This window comes from Microcebus murinus, chromosome 4, assembly GCF_040939455.1.
Source record: "Microcebus murinus isolate Inina chromosome 4, M.murinus_Inina_mat1.0, whole genome shotgun sequence".
NCBI lineage: Eukaryota > Metazoa > Chordata > Mammalia > Primates > Cheirogaleidae > Microcebus > Microcebus murinus.
This window is the reverse complement of record NC_134107.1, coordinates 81320337-81339219: the sequence shown is the minus strand read 5'-3', so window position 1 is coordinate 81339219 and position 18883 is coordinate 81320337. Positions and strand designations below refer to the sequence as shown.

At 32.4% G+C, this 18883-nt stretch overlaps 1 protein-coding gene across 2 annotated transcripts in view; it reads right to left on the bottom strand.

The window, feature by feature from the left end:
- CNTN5 (contactin 5) overlaps positions 1-18883 on the bottom strand; it is a 1190057-nt gene that overhangs the window by 120974 nt on the left and 1050200 nt on the right. For both annotated transcript variants that reach the window (XM_076002462.1, XM_076002463.1), the window contains exons 14-15: positions 17715-17842; positions 15184-15359 (exon numbers count right to left, since the gene is read on the bottom strand). In XM_076002462.1, coding sequence (XP_075858577.1) covers positions 15184-15359; positions 17715-17842 — 304 coding nt within the window. The remainder of the gene's footprint in view (positions 1-15183; positions 15360-17714; positions 17843-18883) is intronic.

The following is an 18883-nucleotide window of genomic DNA, read 5'->3' as shown; positions in this document are numbered from 1 at the left end:
GAAATGTAAATCACAACCACAATGAGATATCATCATACCCCAGTCAGAATGGCTATTGTTAAAAAGACAAATATAACAGATATTGGCAAGGATTTGGACAAAAGGAACTCACATACACTATCAGTGGGAATATAAACTAGTACAGCTACTATGAAAAACAATGTGAAGATTTCTCAAAAAACTAAAAATAAAATTACCCATTCCACCCAGCAATCCTGCTACTAGGTATCTACCCAAGGGAAGAGAAATAAGTATATCAAAGGGATATCTACATTCACATATTTATTGTAGCACTATTCACAATAGCAAAGATATGGAATCAACCTAAGTGCCCATTAATAGATGAATGGATAAAGAAAATGTGGTATGGTATGTGTGTGTGTGTATAAACATATATACATATATATATATATATACATATATATATATATGAAATCATGTCATATGAAGCAATGTGGATGGAAGTAGATGTCATTACCTTAAGTGAAATATCCAGGCACAAAAGACAAATGTCACATATTCTCATTTATATGTGGGAGCTAAAAAATTTGATCACATAGAAGTAGACAGTAAAAAGATAAACAACAGACTGGAAAGGGTGAGTGGGGGTGGGCAAGAGAGAGGATGAAGAAAAGTAAGTTAAAGGGCACAAACTTATAGTTAGATGAAAAAATTCAATGTTTGATAGCAGAGTAGGGTGAGTATAGTTAAAAATGTATTGTACTATTGTACTTGGGTGATGAACACCTTAAATACCCTGATTTGACCACTATGAATTATATATGTCATAAAATTTTATATGCACCCCATACATTTGTATAAATACAAAAAAGCAGAATGATTATTGATGTGATGGGCACAGAGACCAAAGCTTGAAACATAGTCCCTCACTTTGGGGAAAGCCAAACTCTCAATATTCATTGCTATTTAAATAATAAATAGAGTGACAGTTTCAAAAATACTTTTAGGAAAACTATCATTATGTTTAATAAGTACTTTAAAAATTTTATCCAACTCATATATTTATTTGTGGGGTTATCAGAAGTTAAATAAGATAAAGTACACTATTTTATAGTTTCAGTTAGGCTTTTTGATATGTGTGTAGTCCTTACACTATTTAGTACAATGTTGTATTGTTACAGTTAAAACATTCTAAATTATTTTAGCTAATGTTGCTTCAAACTAGTACATTCTTTGGTTTTATAGAATGTGTAATGTATATAAACAGAAATAGTTTTAAGATAATTTAAATATTATAAGTCAGATTATTACCTTGCCTTATACTAGTTGGTTGAAAAACTTTCAGTAATGACCATACTTGAATTCAATTGAACATTAATTCTAAGAACAAGCCTTCCTGCTAATGATATGCCAGATTAATAATTTAGATTTCTCCAACAGAGTTTATTTCTCTCCTCAGCATAATGTCTCAATACTATAAAGCTTATCACATTAAATATTTGTTTAAAATTGTATCTCCTAATTAGACTAAGAAGGGATAGATCATGCCTTATTCAGCCATTTATTCCCTGCCCTGGTTAGTGATGTACCCATTACAGGTAATAATTGTTTGTAAAGTGAATAAATGTATTAAATTTTCCTTGACATTGATATATTCTTATATTTTATGGGGTAGTTTAGCAGATAAGTAACGAAAAGAGAAAAATGCCTGCATATAAAGATATAAAATTCTATTTTAATATAATAATTAATTTGACAAATATTGTATTTAACATTTACTTTATTTAGTAAATATATCTGCCGAGAATGATGTTAAGTACTGGCAATGGTAAGCAAGATAAAGATGATCTCTGTCCTTAAAAAAATGCATAGTTTAGTAAGGGAATAAATGTGGAAGGAAGCAGAAATTCTGATCTTAATCCCTGTTTTTCTTAACTGTGTTGTATTCTTAGAGCTGTCTCTAGAATAACATGCAGCTTCCTGAAAAAAAAATCACACAGTACTCAGGGAATTATCTCAATGACCCTAAAAATTGAATCTTAACATTTTAGTACTTAAATTTGATTTTATATATCCTGCAGAAAGCTTCAAGTAACATGAAAATTTATGTAAAATACATACACTAATGCTAAGCAACATAGAATTTATCCCTGAATTTAATTTGGAAAAATCTGGTAGCTTTACTTTTACTAGGTATATGTGACTTGCTATAATTAAAACCAAAAACAATTATGGTCATTTACTAAACTTCCGTAGGTTATATAAAAAGCCATATTTAACACAGAATTACCATAATAGATCAAATGAAGTTTGCTTTAACTATAAGATCAGTATTTGTTATTGGGATTTAGTAGATAAATCTCATTATTTTCATGTGTTTTCATATTTTCATCAGTTCAAAGTCTATCTGTAATATCTTTTTTTCTTCTACTTCCTCTCTCTGTTTTGCCTGCAAAACTTCTTATTCCTGTATAAGAACGTGCTCTAGTATTATTAATTTTAGGAAATCTGCTCTACTTCCACAGATTGGATGATAATTTAGCTTGGACTGAACACTCTGAACATACTTCTTTGATTGCACTTGCCACATATCTGTTTATGTGTCTGTTCTTTTGTAAGATTCTGTGATCCTTAAAGGTAGTGCTTTATCTTAGTTGTATTTTTATATTTCACATAGAATGTTGGTTACTGATTACTATAGAATCCTCAGTTCCTGGATCAATGGCAAGTGTATGGGTGTTCAGTAAATCTTACAGAACTGAAATAAATTCAGAATTGATATACAATCATCTCTCCATATCCATGGGAGATTGGTTCCATGACGTGATACCAAAGTGCATGAATGCTCAAGTACCTTATATAAAATGGCATAGTATTTGTATATAATCGATCTACCTCTTCCTGTATACTTTAAATAATCTCTAGTTATAATACTTAATGTAATATTAATACTATGCAAATAGATGTTTTACTGTATTGTTTTATATTTGTATTATTTTTATTGTTGTACTGCTAGTTCTTATTTATTTATTTATTTATTTATTTATTTATTTATTTATTTTTCTAATATTTTTGACCCTCGGTTGAACCCATGGTATGGAACGCTGACTGTATTGTACACTGAGAAATACTCTGTAGAGACATAAATTATTCATTAAAGATAATGGTATCATGCTTCTCAAATTCTCTAACTTGACCTTTCCCACCTCCTTTATATAATGGATACCAGATGAAGAAAGGAAGTGAATAATAGTCAAATAGTAATTTCTAAAATTTCCTCTTCCTCCTTTCTGAGAGAGAAAACATCTTTGAGATGCTACCTACTGAGTTATTAATTCTAGACTACTAAAGTTCATTTTTATATTGTAATATGATAAAAATAGTCCATGAAAGAAACTAGGGGATTTTCAAAAGTTATAAAAGCTAAATACATCATAATACTTGGGCACCCTTTAGAATTTAATACAAAACAGATGCAGAAAGAGAAATTGCAAAATAAAGGTAAAATTTCAAAGATGTCTAGGAAATAATGGCCTCTCAAAATCCTACCTCTTTGAAAATCACTTTGAGAAATAATATAGGAGTCAATCTAAAACATAATACTTATATATCAATGATATTTCAAATTGTAAAACTGAACCGTGTTTGCTTATAAAAATCCTAAACCTTATGTGGTATTAGATAATACGGACACTCTTTTATTTAACAAGGCTTTCAAAAACTAAAAAGAAAAAAATTTCCTTTTATATATTATTCCTACAATGTAAAAATTCTAGTATTAAGGGCTTTATTATATTATGCAGTTCATCACTCTGCTGGCTAAATTATATCCCCTGGATACATAGATATATGTAGGGCATTCTCTTTATATAACACAAAGCCTATACAACATATCAGCATGTCTTCAACATGATAACTAGATTCCATTGAAATTTCCATTCCATTGAATTTTCATTCCATTGAAATTATTAGGAACTCTTGTGATTATTATTTCCAGAGAAAACAGTATTTTTAGGACAACATCAAAAATATTTAAATTTGCATGTGAATAAAAATGTTGATCACTGACATCCTCTATAATTATAAAAAAAGTTAGAAACTTCTCCCTGTTAACTAAAAATTAAAAAAAATAATTTAGCTATTGTAGTCAATGTTTATTTCTTGGTGAACTACTCTAAATGGCTAGGTTTTAGTTCACACACTCCTACCTCCATTGATTTCTTTAGTAACTACAAATATTTATTTAGTCTTTAATGTACACCATGTACTGTGTTCAGTTCAGAAAATAAACGTGTTCCTAACTTCCAGAAATATAAAAGCTAGAAGAGAAAGAATTGAGCAAACGTTTATAGCAGCATTTGATACTTGCCCTGGTGGAGGGATGCATAAGGTATAATGGAAGCACTGGGGAAGGAATTCAAGCTGAGTCTTGAGGGAAATGTTGTAGTTTGCACAGCTTACCAGTCAGTACAAGTCAGGGAAGAATATTCCTGGCAGTAGATCAGCATGGGAGAACATGATATATTCAGAGAATTATTATGGTTGAGTGTAAAATCAAGAATAAGGGGAAAATGGTGGAAGATAGAGTTTGATATGTATGGTGGTTAGATCCAGGATGAGGAGTGTGTGTGTGTGTGTGTGTGTGTGTGTGTGTGTGTGTGTGTCTTTATTTGAGATGGGGAGGTATAGTGTGATAACACAATTGACTTATTAGAAACATCATAATGATTTTGATTGCAATACAAAAGGTGGTGAGATGACAGCCCTGGAAATAAGTGCTGTGAGTAGGACTTTGACCTCAGGAATAGAGAAAAGGAATCAACAGATTCAAGATGAAATTAATAGAGTTTGAAAATTTGCTGTATATGGGGGTGAGGGAAAGGGAAGTATATGAGATGCTTCCAGCCATCTGACTAGAAAACTAGATTTTGGTGGCCAAAAATGAACATGAAACCAACAATGCCTAGAAATATTATAATACATCCTCAGAAAGAATAGTTATGTTTTTCAATGTCTCAAATGTAGACACTGAATATTTTCTTAAAAGAAAGACCTTTTTACTCTACATTCTCTGCCTCAACTTCAGCTGCAAAAGAAATGTAACATATTGCATCTCATATCCATTTTCAGAAAATCTTCAAAAGCCTAAAAAGAGAAGTTGATAAAAATGGGTTCATACACCATAAAATGAAACAATTACAGCAGCCAGAAGAGTGAGCTTTAATTAATGGGAAAACACACCCACAGAACATCTGAAGAGGCAAGTGTAGTAGGATATTTTAAGATGTTTTTCAATTCATTCTCAGTAACTTTTAGGGGAGAATTTTAAACAATTTGACGATTTTTATCTTACTGAACATATAATTTTAATGTTTTAATAGTGATCAAGTATAGTAAAAATAGGCCTAGTTGCCCAGCTAAAAAGGTAAGACTGCAGAGTGGAAACACAATATTTTTATGTCCTCAGTTTTTGAAAAGTCACAATGAAGTATTATAGCTAGTTTTAATTCTCTCCATCTGAGCTTTAAAACGACAAAGCAGATTTGGAATATCATTCATGGTGATGAAGTTCTAAGTTCAAAGAAGCCCAGGTGATGATGGTGGCCGTGTCATAAATAGGCCTGTGTTGTTTAGGTGGCTGGTAGTGAGGCCTTTTTCCCTATTCCTTCCTGGGGCTCAGTTTTATGATTTATATACAACTTACCTGATGCACAATGATGTTGTAGGAATCCAGTGAAATAATACATGTGAGAAAGGAAGGGTTAGAATATCTCTTCAGGATGTAAAATGTAATTTATATATTTTAGCATAGGTCTTAATCAGACAATTAAATTGTTTGAATTTATTTTAAAATGACTTATAGGGATGCTTTAAAATATATTTACATATACATACATATGTCCATATATTATTATATTAATATATGTATATGTACATATACTTACATATAAATGTATATATGCATATATTATAATACATATAAACATATATTTATATATATATATAAACAGAAATATCTTTGGCAAAGGGACTGCTCTTGATAGTAAAGGACACAAATGTTAGATAATATGATCTTATATAGCATAAATGTAACCATATAATCATAGTAGAAAATCCATAGAATGGGTGAATTTAGATGAATATATGAAAACCTTAGCAGCAATGAAAATAATTGATTCACAAATTCTAAAATGGATGAAGAGCATTTATCTACATTGTTCACAAGATGATATAAATCCATGTTAAATTTACTCAGTCAGTAGGAAATTTAAAATGTTATCTTAGTAAATAGCTCTAGATATGGCCTATGTTTGATAAAAGTGTTGTGGGGGGTTCAGTCCTAGTTTGACTAACTGTTGCAGGTAGTCATTGTTTCAACTTGGGAAAGTCATTTATCTTTCTAAAATTCTTTCCTTCTTTTGTCAAAAATAACAATAATAATGACAACAACACAATTTGTATACCACAAGGTATTGAGGTAAGTAAATTAAATAACATTTAAAAAGTCTAGCACATTGCCAGGTATCTACTAGGCGTTCAATAGATGAAAGCTGTTATTGTTTGTTATTATTACTTATACTGGTTTCTAGTGTTTTCTCAGTGAGGTTATTGCCATTATGGTTGTCATAGGGTAGGATTTCAAGGAAACAGACTTTGAGATGGTGACTCCATTGGGGAGTGCCACTGGGATCAACACTTGTGAGGAAATGAAGAAAGTAGAATTAGGCAGAGGGGATGTTTAACTGTTATTTAATCACAACAAGGGTCTCAGCCAATCCCACTCTGGGGCTGAGATGACCCTTTAGGGCTTTCTTGCTTCGAGGTAAGGGGCCTGGCCTTTACAATCACCCCGATGCACTCATCATCTCTATGCACTGAGCATGCCTGGGGTGGGGCACAGCCTGGGCCAGACAACTCTCTTTGGTTGAAGGCAGTTCCCAGAAGGGAAGTCAGCTGAGAGCTGGCAGCCACCAGTATTCTCAGTAGCTTGAGCAAGAAGTGGCTTAGTCTTGAAGGAACAATCTGGACAATATGCCAAAGCATCCACTAAACTGGCTTATGGTACCTTCAGTTAAAATTGACACATTAGTTATCCTTCTTAATTTAATTCATTTGAATAGGTTCATGAGTCAATACGAATAGTGAAAGGGAGGGAAGTAGAAAACAAGAGGAAGATACAGGTATTTTTAAAAATTAACAAGATATGGATAACAGTTTAACTTAGGTGCTCATTTCAGTAACTTGACTTGAACAATTGATAAAAGTGGAAAGCGATAATTTTATAGAGTGGACTTGATAGTATGCACTTATTTGGTTCATTCTAAATTGCTTATAGTATATATGTAATTTGTAAAGATTTTTGCTGCCTTATAAAAATAAGTTTTTGTCTGATTGGGAAGGGAAGTCGTTCTAGAGTCAAAAATCCATTGATTGCTCTTCAATGTACAATTATAGGATAATTAATAAAAATTTGCATTAGAAGCTTGTTAGACTTATTAGAAAGACTAATATGTCTAAGTAAATAATTCATTGTTAAAAGTGACTTAGAATTATGTGAGAATTTGATTTAATAAATATCACTGAAATAAGTCATATAGACTTCACGGTCAAGGTGAATGAACAATTACAGCAGTTGTAACAACCCACTGAGGCCTATCAATGGTCTCATTTCTAAAGATACAGATACTTCATTCCAGATAAAGTCATCTTTTTGTTGGATTAAAAACAGTAAACCCAAGAAAAATATGGGACTACAGATATTAAGTCTGAGTCATAAATGCATGAAATGGAAAAATAATATTAGAGAAAAACAAATAACTTCCAAATGAGAAAACATGTGGAGTTCTAGATGAATGTGAGCATTTCTTAATTTCTGGAGGTAGTAGTTTAGAAGCATATCTAATTTCTGGAGTTTACAATCTAGGAGAGCAACTTCTGCTAAGTGGTAAAGAATGTTTTCTATTTCTATTCACTTTTTTCTATTTACTTTTTTTAAATCCAATAATCTAAAACATCCCAGGGAAGCATCTATCTGGGAAGCATAGTATTTTTATCCCCTCAGAGATCACAGAACCCAAGGTATTGCTCTGATTTTTCCCAGCATGGCCCACAACTAAAATTGCATTTCTCTATTAAAAAGCTTTATTTTCCCTTTCAAACAAAAATAAAAACAACAACAAAGATCTGCAGTTCTGCACCAAAAAAACAAAAAATGCAGTGATGCTAGTATTAATAACTATTCATAGCACACATAATGCTATAAAAATCTATCATAAAGATAAGACAGCTGTCAAAAATGAAGCCTCTAAGTTAATGAAAAGTCTCTGCATCCCTACTGTATTACCATATCCAGAAGATTTGTTTTGGTAGACTATAATTAAATGAACAAAGTGAAGCCTATGAATTGGACAGCTAAGTCTGTCTTTTTATATGTGTTAATTTTGAGGAATTACCTGCTTTTACTAATTTTGACAAACTACAAAAAATGAAGAGGCACACTTCACATTTTGCTTTGTGGGACAACCTTATAATGAAAGTGAAAATGGAGGTGGTGGCCAATCAAGATGGTGCTACTTTCCAGCTGTGAACCTGACTGTATTGTGGTCTGCAGATTATGTACACAGGAATTATGAAAAGGTCTCCCAATAATAGACTGTCTTAACCTTAGACAGTCTATTAGACTTAGTCTTCAGTTCCAAACTGCTAAAGTGAAATTCAAATTTTGTGTAAAACGTAAAAAAGCAAGAGAATAAACTATTCTGTTATGATAACAGATTTTAAGAGAATTTTATGAAATATTTAATTATATTCAAACTTCTGAAGTAACGAACTAGTTGGATAAGCTGAGAAAACGCTTAAATATAATTGTTCTTTTTCTTAATTTAACAAGCATTGACTTAGTGGCTATTTTGTGGACATCCTTATTACAAAGTGTTCAAAAATAAAATGACCTACTAGCCTTTGCTTTCAGGGTCCTCACGGTTTAACTTATTTCACTAATATACAAAATGTTATAGAACTACAGATTTAAATGGCATATTTTGATCATATTTATATGACTTATGAAACATATACACATACTGGAAAAGATGGACATTCTTATTTGCTATGAGAATGATTTCTACTTTGAGAAGATAGTGAATGAAGGTACCTTTTTTAGCATAGACAAGTTAGGGAGAATGGATCTGGTATACTTTTCTGGGATGGTCTAAAAAATTCTAAGGCTTTTGAAGGTAAACTCTCTCCATGCCAGCCCCCAGGTTTTGTTGGTGGTCGCTGTATATTTCTGTCCTATTAAAGTCATAAAATGATTTCTTTTGTTTAGTTCGGTGAAAGATTGGGAGGGAACTGTCACATAGCAAATATGTGGCAGTTAAAAGATGGTAGCAGAAGACAGAGTTGGTGGATTACCGGGTTGCCAGGCTTCAGAGCAAGACAAAGAGCCAGGAGGTAGGGGCTGGACTGATGAGAAAGAATAAGCCCTTCACCAGGCAGGGAGAGAGTGGGACTCAGAGTCCAGAGGCCATATTACTTGGAAGTATGAATATTACCAGTGAACGGAATGAGTCAAAGAGAAAGTGAGCCTTTGTTAGACCTGCTGATGCTCTACCCTTTCGCATACTTTCTGCTTAGTAGTGAGATAACTCCAGGCCTTATGCATGCCATTGTGATGAAGAAAAGGATGCGGCCCATGCTCATGAGGCCCTTACAGCTTTGTGCCTGAGTAAGCCTTAGCAGTAGGCTCAATGGTTTCATTAATTTTTACACCACTAATACTTATCAATAAGGAAAGAGAATTGTGCCAATTGAGCACTTACTGTGTTTTATTTTGAGACTTTTATTCCTTAGGATAGAAGCTAATTCAGAAGAAGATAAATCAGGAAGAGAAATATCTATAATAGGAAAATTGACAGGGCTAGAGCTTTTCAGCTAATGTAAAATTCTCAAGGCATTAAGGGGCTTACATCTGTCTTCTTTTTATCTAAAAAAATGATGGGTATGAATCAGACATGTTTCTTTATAATTCCTGGGCTTGGAATATAGGTTATCGTAATTACTCCTGCTTTCTAAATTTCTGACATTCAGATTTGATTGGTAATTGAACAGATTTCTTCAGAGGAGCCAGTTCCTAGTCACTGAGTCAGTTAGTACATATGCTAATGATACTGAATGAGAAGCCATGTATCAGCCTAGGACAAATGCAAAAACCTCTAAGATCTCTCACAATCCTGAGATATAATTATTACTTTTCTCATCTTCGATATCCTAATTCTACCCTTCTGAGGTCTAGGTCAGGTAGCATGTTCTCTCTAAACAACATATATGATTGCTATGAAGAATCGATGAGCAGTGTGCTTGTGTGTGTGTGTGTGTGTGTGTGTGTGTGTGTGTGGGTGCGTATTTTAGCTCAGTGCATGGCACACAGTAGGTACTCGATTAATTTCTTATCTTGCTTTTGTCTCCACAATGACAAAACAGTCACATTAATCTCTTTTCTGGTCTCCAGTAATATTTGACTGTGATTTAAAAACTTAGTAATTGTTTTTTATGGCCATATTTTTCTGAATGTCCTCCACCAATTTTACGTGTACTGAAGACTGGGACCAAATCTTCCTTTTATTCTTATTTACCACAGTTTCTAAACAAGGGCTGAACCCATAATAGGTAGTCAATGAATATGAAGAGTGTAAGCTTTATAAAGGAGAGTCAACATAATGTAGTTTATAAATCACATGGTGTTTAATCTTATTACTCCAATGTAGTATTCATGTGGTTTGGAAAATACTTATTCTTCAGTTTCCTTATTTAAAAATGGGGTCAAAATCTTTACCCTGCCTTCCTTCATGCATTCCTCTAAGAAGACAATTGAGTAAATGTGAAGGACCATGCAAATAGTGAAGCCATACAGCATGTTGGCTCAGTTTCCCCTTTAGTTGCAATTTAGCAAGTTCATAATGAAAAATGCACAACAGAAAGAGCAATTTTTCTCCAGCAGACCATCCTGATGACAAACGTGTGAGTTTTTTTCTTTTCTACAAACCCAGCAAATTTCAGGCTGCTATGATATTCAGAATACCAGTTCTTTATGCATTATAAGGATTAAAACTTGCTTATATACCATATGAATAATTAGACAATTTCAAATCACTGAAAAATAATGGCTCACCACAGTCCTCCATTAAGACTGTGGTTTGGGGCCCCCTTGCAATGCTCAGGTGCTATTGAGACATCCTGAGAGGAATAAGAGGTTCTTGCAGACCTCTGACCAACATAAACAATTGCGTCAAACACAATCTTAAGAGCTTTTATTTGATAACAGGACGGTTATTTAAGGTCAAAGCTTATAATGACTGTTTCTTTACTGTAACCTCTGCTTAACCAATCTAGATTGAATGTAAAATCCACTATTAGCTATTCAATCTCTGCTCTACGCAGCTGCCAGAATTATCTTCCTTAGAAGCAAATCTGAATCACATGGAGACCTGCTGCACTCAAAAGACAACTCAAATTCTATAGCTCAGAAATCAGTGTCTTTTACAATGTGTTGAATAAATTTTAAACGAAGGCAGCAGAGGCCTCATTGTAAAAGACACTGATTTCTGAGCTATAGAATTTGAGTTGTCTACTATGTACCCTCCCTGTGATTTACCTCCCTGTGCTGTCCAGACCACTGTTTCCTCAGTGTTCCTGAAACACACACTAAACTCTTCTGACTTTCTGTCTCTGCTTGACCTGCTTGCTCTGTCTGGAATGCAGTTTCTTCTAGGTACCTGGCAAAATCCAGCTTATTCAGGTTCATTTTAAATACTGACACCTTCTGCCAGCAGTATGCACATAGTCCTACAGTAACAGCTCTGTTATAGCACATCACCAGCCCATCCCGCAGTTTCTCCCCTTAAGTTGTGCTCATGTATAGGTAAAGGGCTATGTCTTCTATTTGGATCCTCCATTACACTTAGCTGTAGAACTAAATTGAATTAAAATCTTAAGAATAGCCTCACTAATTTGTCGCATTCATCTTATTTATATAGTCTGCCAAAATAGTGATTTGGGTGAATTGGCTCCAATGTTTATGGACTAATGGTTGTCCCGTTTCAATGGTGACTTCAGTAATGGGTTCACTCCAAATTAGTCAAATTGTTGGGTTTAAAAAACATGGCCTAAGGGAAAAAGGCAAGATAAATAGTAGAAGCATTTTCATTATGGATGTTTAATTTTCAATTTGAAAGCAATGCCATTATTTTTTTTTAAACTGTTGGGATTATATATTTATTTACTCTCTTGAAATGCAGTCCCAAAGCAATAGTCTATTTAAAACATAACAGTGAACATTGTATATAGATGTCATAAACACTACATATAAAATTTGACTACAGTGTTATCTACAAACTGTAGATGGCTCATGTATACAAGATAACAGTATATATAGCTGGTTGAAAACTAAGAAAAATTATTAAGTCATATTTTGGCATCTACAAGATATTAAATATCAAACCCATGGTATCTTTTTCCCCGTCACCCAAACACTGGGTTAATTTATTTTATCTTATGCTGTAGATATGTGTTTTTCCTTTGATTTACCTCCAATCATCCACTGGCAGGGTTTGGTCTCAGGGTTGTTAACCTAGAGAGTTCTCCAATCAAAGGACACTTTATTCCTGCCAAAATCCCTGAATCCCATCTGATTTTTTACTCTACTGAGATAGGCTACACACTTAAGGTGAGGTGATACCTTAAGGTCCCTTCAATAATGCCCCTTTGAAACATCAGAGCAGGCCTTAGGCCATCTCACTTGGCTCTATTCTGAGCCCTGTCCTGCTTCTCTGACTCCTAGCCTTTCCTTGGCCTCCTAAACAGAAGGTATCCATGAGCTTAGAGGGCCTCCCAAATCTCCCTCCTTTAAAACATTTTTATTTCTCTTCCTAAAACATATTATTTTCCAGACATATTTCACATGGAGAAAAGGGCAAAATATTATTCTTTCTTCCCCTTGCCTTTTCATAGTCATACAATGGTATTCTCGCCAGTGTATGGCCTCAATGCCAGTTGGACCCAATCAGTGTTTGAAGTAATTGGAAAACAATAATAGATGGTGTCTCTTACACTTCACAGTTTTGAAGCTTCCACATATTTTTAAGTACATACATATTTCTATAAATTATTGCAAATATACTAAACATATATTTTGCTTTATGCTTTAAAGCTAAATGTTCTTCTCACTTCTCAGTATAATTCACTTTGTTCTTTTCTCTTAGAGTTTATCATCACTGTCTCCAATCCACAGCCTAAATTTAACATGGCTTGTGACTATATGGGATTGCATGAAGTAAGAGGTAAATTTTGCACTTTCAAGGGGCAAGAACAGCATATATGCAAAGAGAGACACAGCATGTGTTATTAGCCACCAACCTTATGAAAAACATTAAAAGTATTTATTGATACAAATGAATGACATCAACCTAAAGTGGTAATGTCTAAGAGACAAAAACAAGAATTGATAACTTCACCAGGTCCATTAATTTCTCTATTATATTTTAAAATAAAGAGGGGCACTTACTTGTAAAAAAGAAGTCCATTTTTTCATTTTAGGCTTTTTTTTTTTTTTTTACTTTATATATCTGTTCACTCAAAATGGATGTTTACAGACAATCCTAAGAAGATATATTTTTGATAGTATATTTTATATTGTCAAAATGTAATTTTTAAATTATATTTTCCTGGTTCTGTTTTACATCATTTATGTTATAAAATTTGTAGGAAGAAATTATCAACCCAAAGTAAAGGAAGAAGGAAAACCACAAAACAGAGGAAAATGAGTTTAATTTAACATGATCTAAATATTTTGAATATAACTTAGCCATTAATAATCAAAATAACTTCATTTAATGAGATGGTAAACAATGCACGTGGTAAGTTAATTATTTCTTATTTATATAGTCTCTCATTAATTCTAAAATAAATCAAGATGAAAGGAATAATTTGGAAGAAAGTGTTTAATATTTATTACATTGGTAAATCCAACAAAGAGAGCTCATTTTTACTCTTCTGCTAATATAAATTTACCAAAGTCTAAAGTGAGAAGGTATCTTAGAAATTATCTGATCCAATTTTTTCACTTTATTTCTTTATGATATTAATGCCCAGGCAAATCAAGTGATGGCTTTATGTTACTCAGCTGATTAGGGCTTGAGCTGAGACTCGATCCAGAGAATTCCAGATTTTGGATTCAGGGCTTTTTTTCCCTTTATCAGATAACGTTTAAAATAAAATCTAACGAAAGGGAGTTTAAATGTTTGGGCTCACTATAGCTATGGTTTTCCAGTGCTTCTCAAAATATTTAGAGAAGAATAAACTGATATTAGTAAGTTTGTGACAGCATTTTAAATTGAATTTGTAGGCAAAAATTGTATTTGGATCCATCTCTCTTTAGGCAATATAGAAGGAAGATTCCAGCCAAAATCTCTCTTTTTCTGCCACCCCAGTTCCATCTGTCTTTCTCCTTCTCCCTGTCATTATGTTACTCTTTTACATTTTAAAGAAGTGAGTAGGGGAAAGGGCCTCTTTTTACTTCTTTATAAAGTTAAGACAGTGTAATGGTTCTATAGAACTTGGTTCAAAAGATTTCCCCCTGGATTTGATTGATTGCCATATAAATACATAATATTAAAGAAGATATTGAAAAGAAAAGATGTGATGGACAAGAAACAAGTATGTCTGTAAATGCTGACTTAAGGCTAATGTGCATTTATGACTGTGTGTTGCATGTTTAATCTCTATAGCTTGTGAGAAATTAAAGAATCTCCAAAAATTATTGTTTCTTGAGGAGTAGGACAGGCAGGTTTCATTTATTTATTACAACAATGCTTTAAATAATGCAATACCCACTTTATGTAGCAACATAACTTCTGAGCAGTATTGTGTAAATATTGACAATACTAATCAAATAAATAAAAGTGGCAAAGAAATAAGATCCACATAATGAAGTATTTTCAATTTCTTTCAGGGTGTTTTAAAATGATTACATATTACTTTCAGTTTGACATAACATGAATAATGAAAGAAAATAATTGTTTTTATCGCATTGATTTTTTTCCTATTTTTGTTAGCGTGTCATAGATAAGAGTTTTTATATTTGAGTCAAAATTTCTAAAATTATCATTAATTTTAGAACAATGATAGAACATTTTAGAATATTCAAAAAATAAAAATGTATTCACTTACGGCCCTGATGCTTTCAAAATGTCCACCTTCTTTCTCGAAATCAATAGGCTGTCCTTTTAGAGTCCAGTAGAAAGTGACATCCAAACTAGCATCATGAATTGCCTTGCAGTTAAGAACAATGCTTTCCCCCACTGTTAACTCTGTTCTCTTAGGAGTAAGTTCTATCCTTGTAGGTTCTGTAGAAATAAAAGTACATTAATTAACATAATCAACACATTATGTTTCCCGGCATTCTATATAATTTTAAATAATAGAGAAAAACTTACACAAGGAATTTATACAATACAATTGTTTCAGACACATATATCAGATTTTTCACATCTTTAAATAAGTTATTATTAAGTAAATTATTACCTTTTGCATGTTAGGGCATATTACTGTGCTTTTATAGGAGACTAGTAATTTAAGAGTCCTTGTTCCTATCAAGAAGTTAACTTGGACAAAAAGGATGAAAAACTACATAACTAGAAGTAGCGTTTAACATTCTGAAAGAAGGAACATTAGAAAAAATAAGATGTAGCCTCTCTGATCACTTTCAAGGATCACCAAGTAAAATAAAATGATTTTTTATGTTAAAAAATGCTCCTTATCTGAGAAGGAAGAATTTGGGTGGAATTCACTTTCTTAAAGGCTAGAAGAGGCTATAGAAAGAAAATGCCTTCCCTCAAATTACCATCTTAACAAGGACAAAAACATAATGCTACCTTGTATTTGCTCCACACTCTACAAAAACCTCTCATGAGTAGAAATGAATAGAAAAGGCATCTTCTGTTGATAATTAAATATCACTTTTGATAGACTGTAGATGGCTTAGTTGAGACATAAAAAGGTAAAAACACTGAATGGAAATGTTCTTTGAGAAAACAATGTTTATGCTTAACTACTTAATGATTCAGTTACGTTTTTAAAACAGACACATTTTTACTGGGTTTACAGCAATTTTGAACCAGTAAAGGCTAATAAAGGCTGTACATCTAGGGTTATTCAAGTTAATGATTGAATGACTATAATATGATGGATGGATTTTGAGTATAATAGGAAGGTGATAGAGACAGGCTTTTGGTTTTATCTTTTTTCCTAATTAGATTCCTGGGTGTAGATAGCTCAAGAAGATTGACACAGTGATTAACAATTAGCTTAATTTTCCTATTTTAGCTCTATTGTTTGCAATAGTGTAGTGTGATGAAGCACCACTCCCAACCACTAATCAGATCTTTAATATCTAATGTTCTTTTATGCAGCCACTGAGATGAAAATGCAATCCTAGCAAAGGAATGCAACTCTAAATAACATTTAGAGTTTAACATTTTAGAAGTCAGATATTCCATGTGGCATTCTTAGTTCTGACTTCATCAGAGAAAACAGATAACCATAGTATACTGTAGTTTAAATTGTGTGGCAATTGGACTATTGTGAGTAACTTAATATTCTATTTAATTAAAGATTAACAAAAAACATTTTTGTTATTATAAAGAAAAAAAACTGTGGATCCAGCATCTCCTCATCATAAAAAAAAAGACTGATGAACGTGCAAAGGAATAAAAGAAGGACTGGAAGATTGGATCAGATCCCAGTTATGTCTGATGTAAATGTAAACATCTTTTAAATTGCACTCTTTTCTTCCCTTGATATTTGCCTGTTTTCTAAAATATCAGATGTGCTGGACATTTAAATTACATTTTTATTTCTAAAGACAGAAAAATGAATATTTCCATATATTTATTGTCAAACTATGATTTGCTATATAATACATGCACAATGAAAAACATGTAAGAATATAGTTCAGTTGTAAAAAATATGTGAAGAGATTTTGCTGCCTAAAATATGAGATTTCTTTTTACTACTAAACAATTTTTAACACAACTTGGATGTCTCTAAAAGAAAAAAGAAAAAAATAAAAAAAAAAAAAGAAAGAAACAATTTAATGACATATAGTCCCCCAAATATTCCCGGCTTGAAATCTAGTTTACCCTATAAGTAGAAAATAACCAGAAATGTATAAGCATAATAAATAGGTAATATTTATTATACTAACAAATAAAGGTAAATAAAAATTTCCATTAATGCAAACATAAATGAGCAGTTCTGGTACCAGTTTATCTATGCACACTCCTAATATCCTCCTGCTACTTCTTTCTGTCCCAAATCCCACGTTGAATAGATAACAAAAGAATATTACTGATTGATGCTAAACTTATTTTTGGTAGAGGAAAAAAAATTTTTGTACCATTGGCATATTTTAAATTCTGAGACACCGATTATAACTTCAGAAAGAATTCTTTAGCCTCTCACAAATTTTGTTCAAAGCAAAATATTCAAATTTATGCCAATAAGAGATTCCTTCCTTTATGGTTTCCTAAATGACCTAAAGCCACAATTTGGCTGTATTAGGTCTATGTTTGCAAGGTATTTTATAGACAGGAGCATACACACACATAAGTGCAAACATACATGTATGAATATTAAATTTATTCTTTTTAGGATATATCCATGAAATTATGCTTGTAAAACATTTAGCCACATTTTCTTACCTTTTACAGATACTGAAGCTATAATTTCAGCGGAACCAAAGACGTTTTCCACTTGGCAAACGTACTTTCCCTCATCTGATTTAGAAGCATTTAGGATCCGTAGACTCCCGTCTGGAAGAATAGCTATTCTGAAAATTATTAAAAAAGGTTTTTTTTCTTGTTTTACTGCAAATCAGCTAAATGGTAAGAAGCTCTGATGAAGTATGAAATCATTTCTAGGGTAATAATAAATAAGATAAAGGATCTCTGTGAAAATATGCAGTGACAGTAGAAATGTTTTATCCTTCAAGAAATTATGCAATAAACCCATTTAATATCTTCTTATATTCTAAAGGGTTAGGGAGTTACAGATTATTTTTCTTTTGACAGTTTTTGACAGTTAATTTTAAAACTTATGCAAAGGGTGACCCTGAATTTGGTTATTAAAATTTGTTGCTATGATATCACCAGTGGTATTTTAATATTAAGCTTGGGTATTTCACCTCAAACCAAGAGTGACCTCAAAAATCAAATATAAAAAGAAACAGCATTAAAACATAGGGGAGGACAAGTACAGAACATAAAATTAATTGTATACAGCTAAGAGATGATTTATGGCAGTTTTGTATATTGCCACCAGAGTAGCAAGGGTATGAAAATGTGACCTGATATCTGGGCTGCTTGCATTGCACTTTTTAAACATGAGAATGTGATATGTAAGTTTGCATTTGGGCCTCTTCAAGACCTTTGTTAAAGTAGACCTTTTGAGTTTATGAAGGTGAAAAATTAAAGCATTATTAAAAATTTTTAGAAGTTCAGTGAAAATGAGGCTGTTTGGAATTACTATAGTCTCCTGTGTATTCATCACTCCAGGATTATACAGATTTCAAATTTAATTAGTACTTTTGTCCTTTTCTCCCTTCTAAGCTCCTGAAATATAACCTATTATCTCACCAGTGCATCAACCTACTACAGCAACCTGAAATATAACAGACATAGCTGTTGTGGGTTTTTTTGATATGCTGCTAGCTTTGGGTAAGAACCAGCGACCCCTCTGAATTTAAAGTCCTAAAATTAGATCCTTCTATTTCTGAGAACAGTTCATTTCATGGCAATATGATAATATAAAACTATTTCAGATTTAAGAATAATGCCTAAATGTTTACTCAACATTCTTTATGTTATTTTAA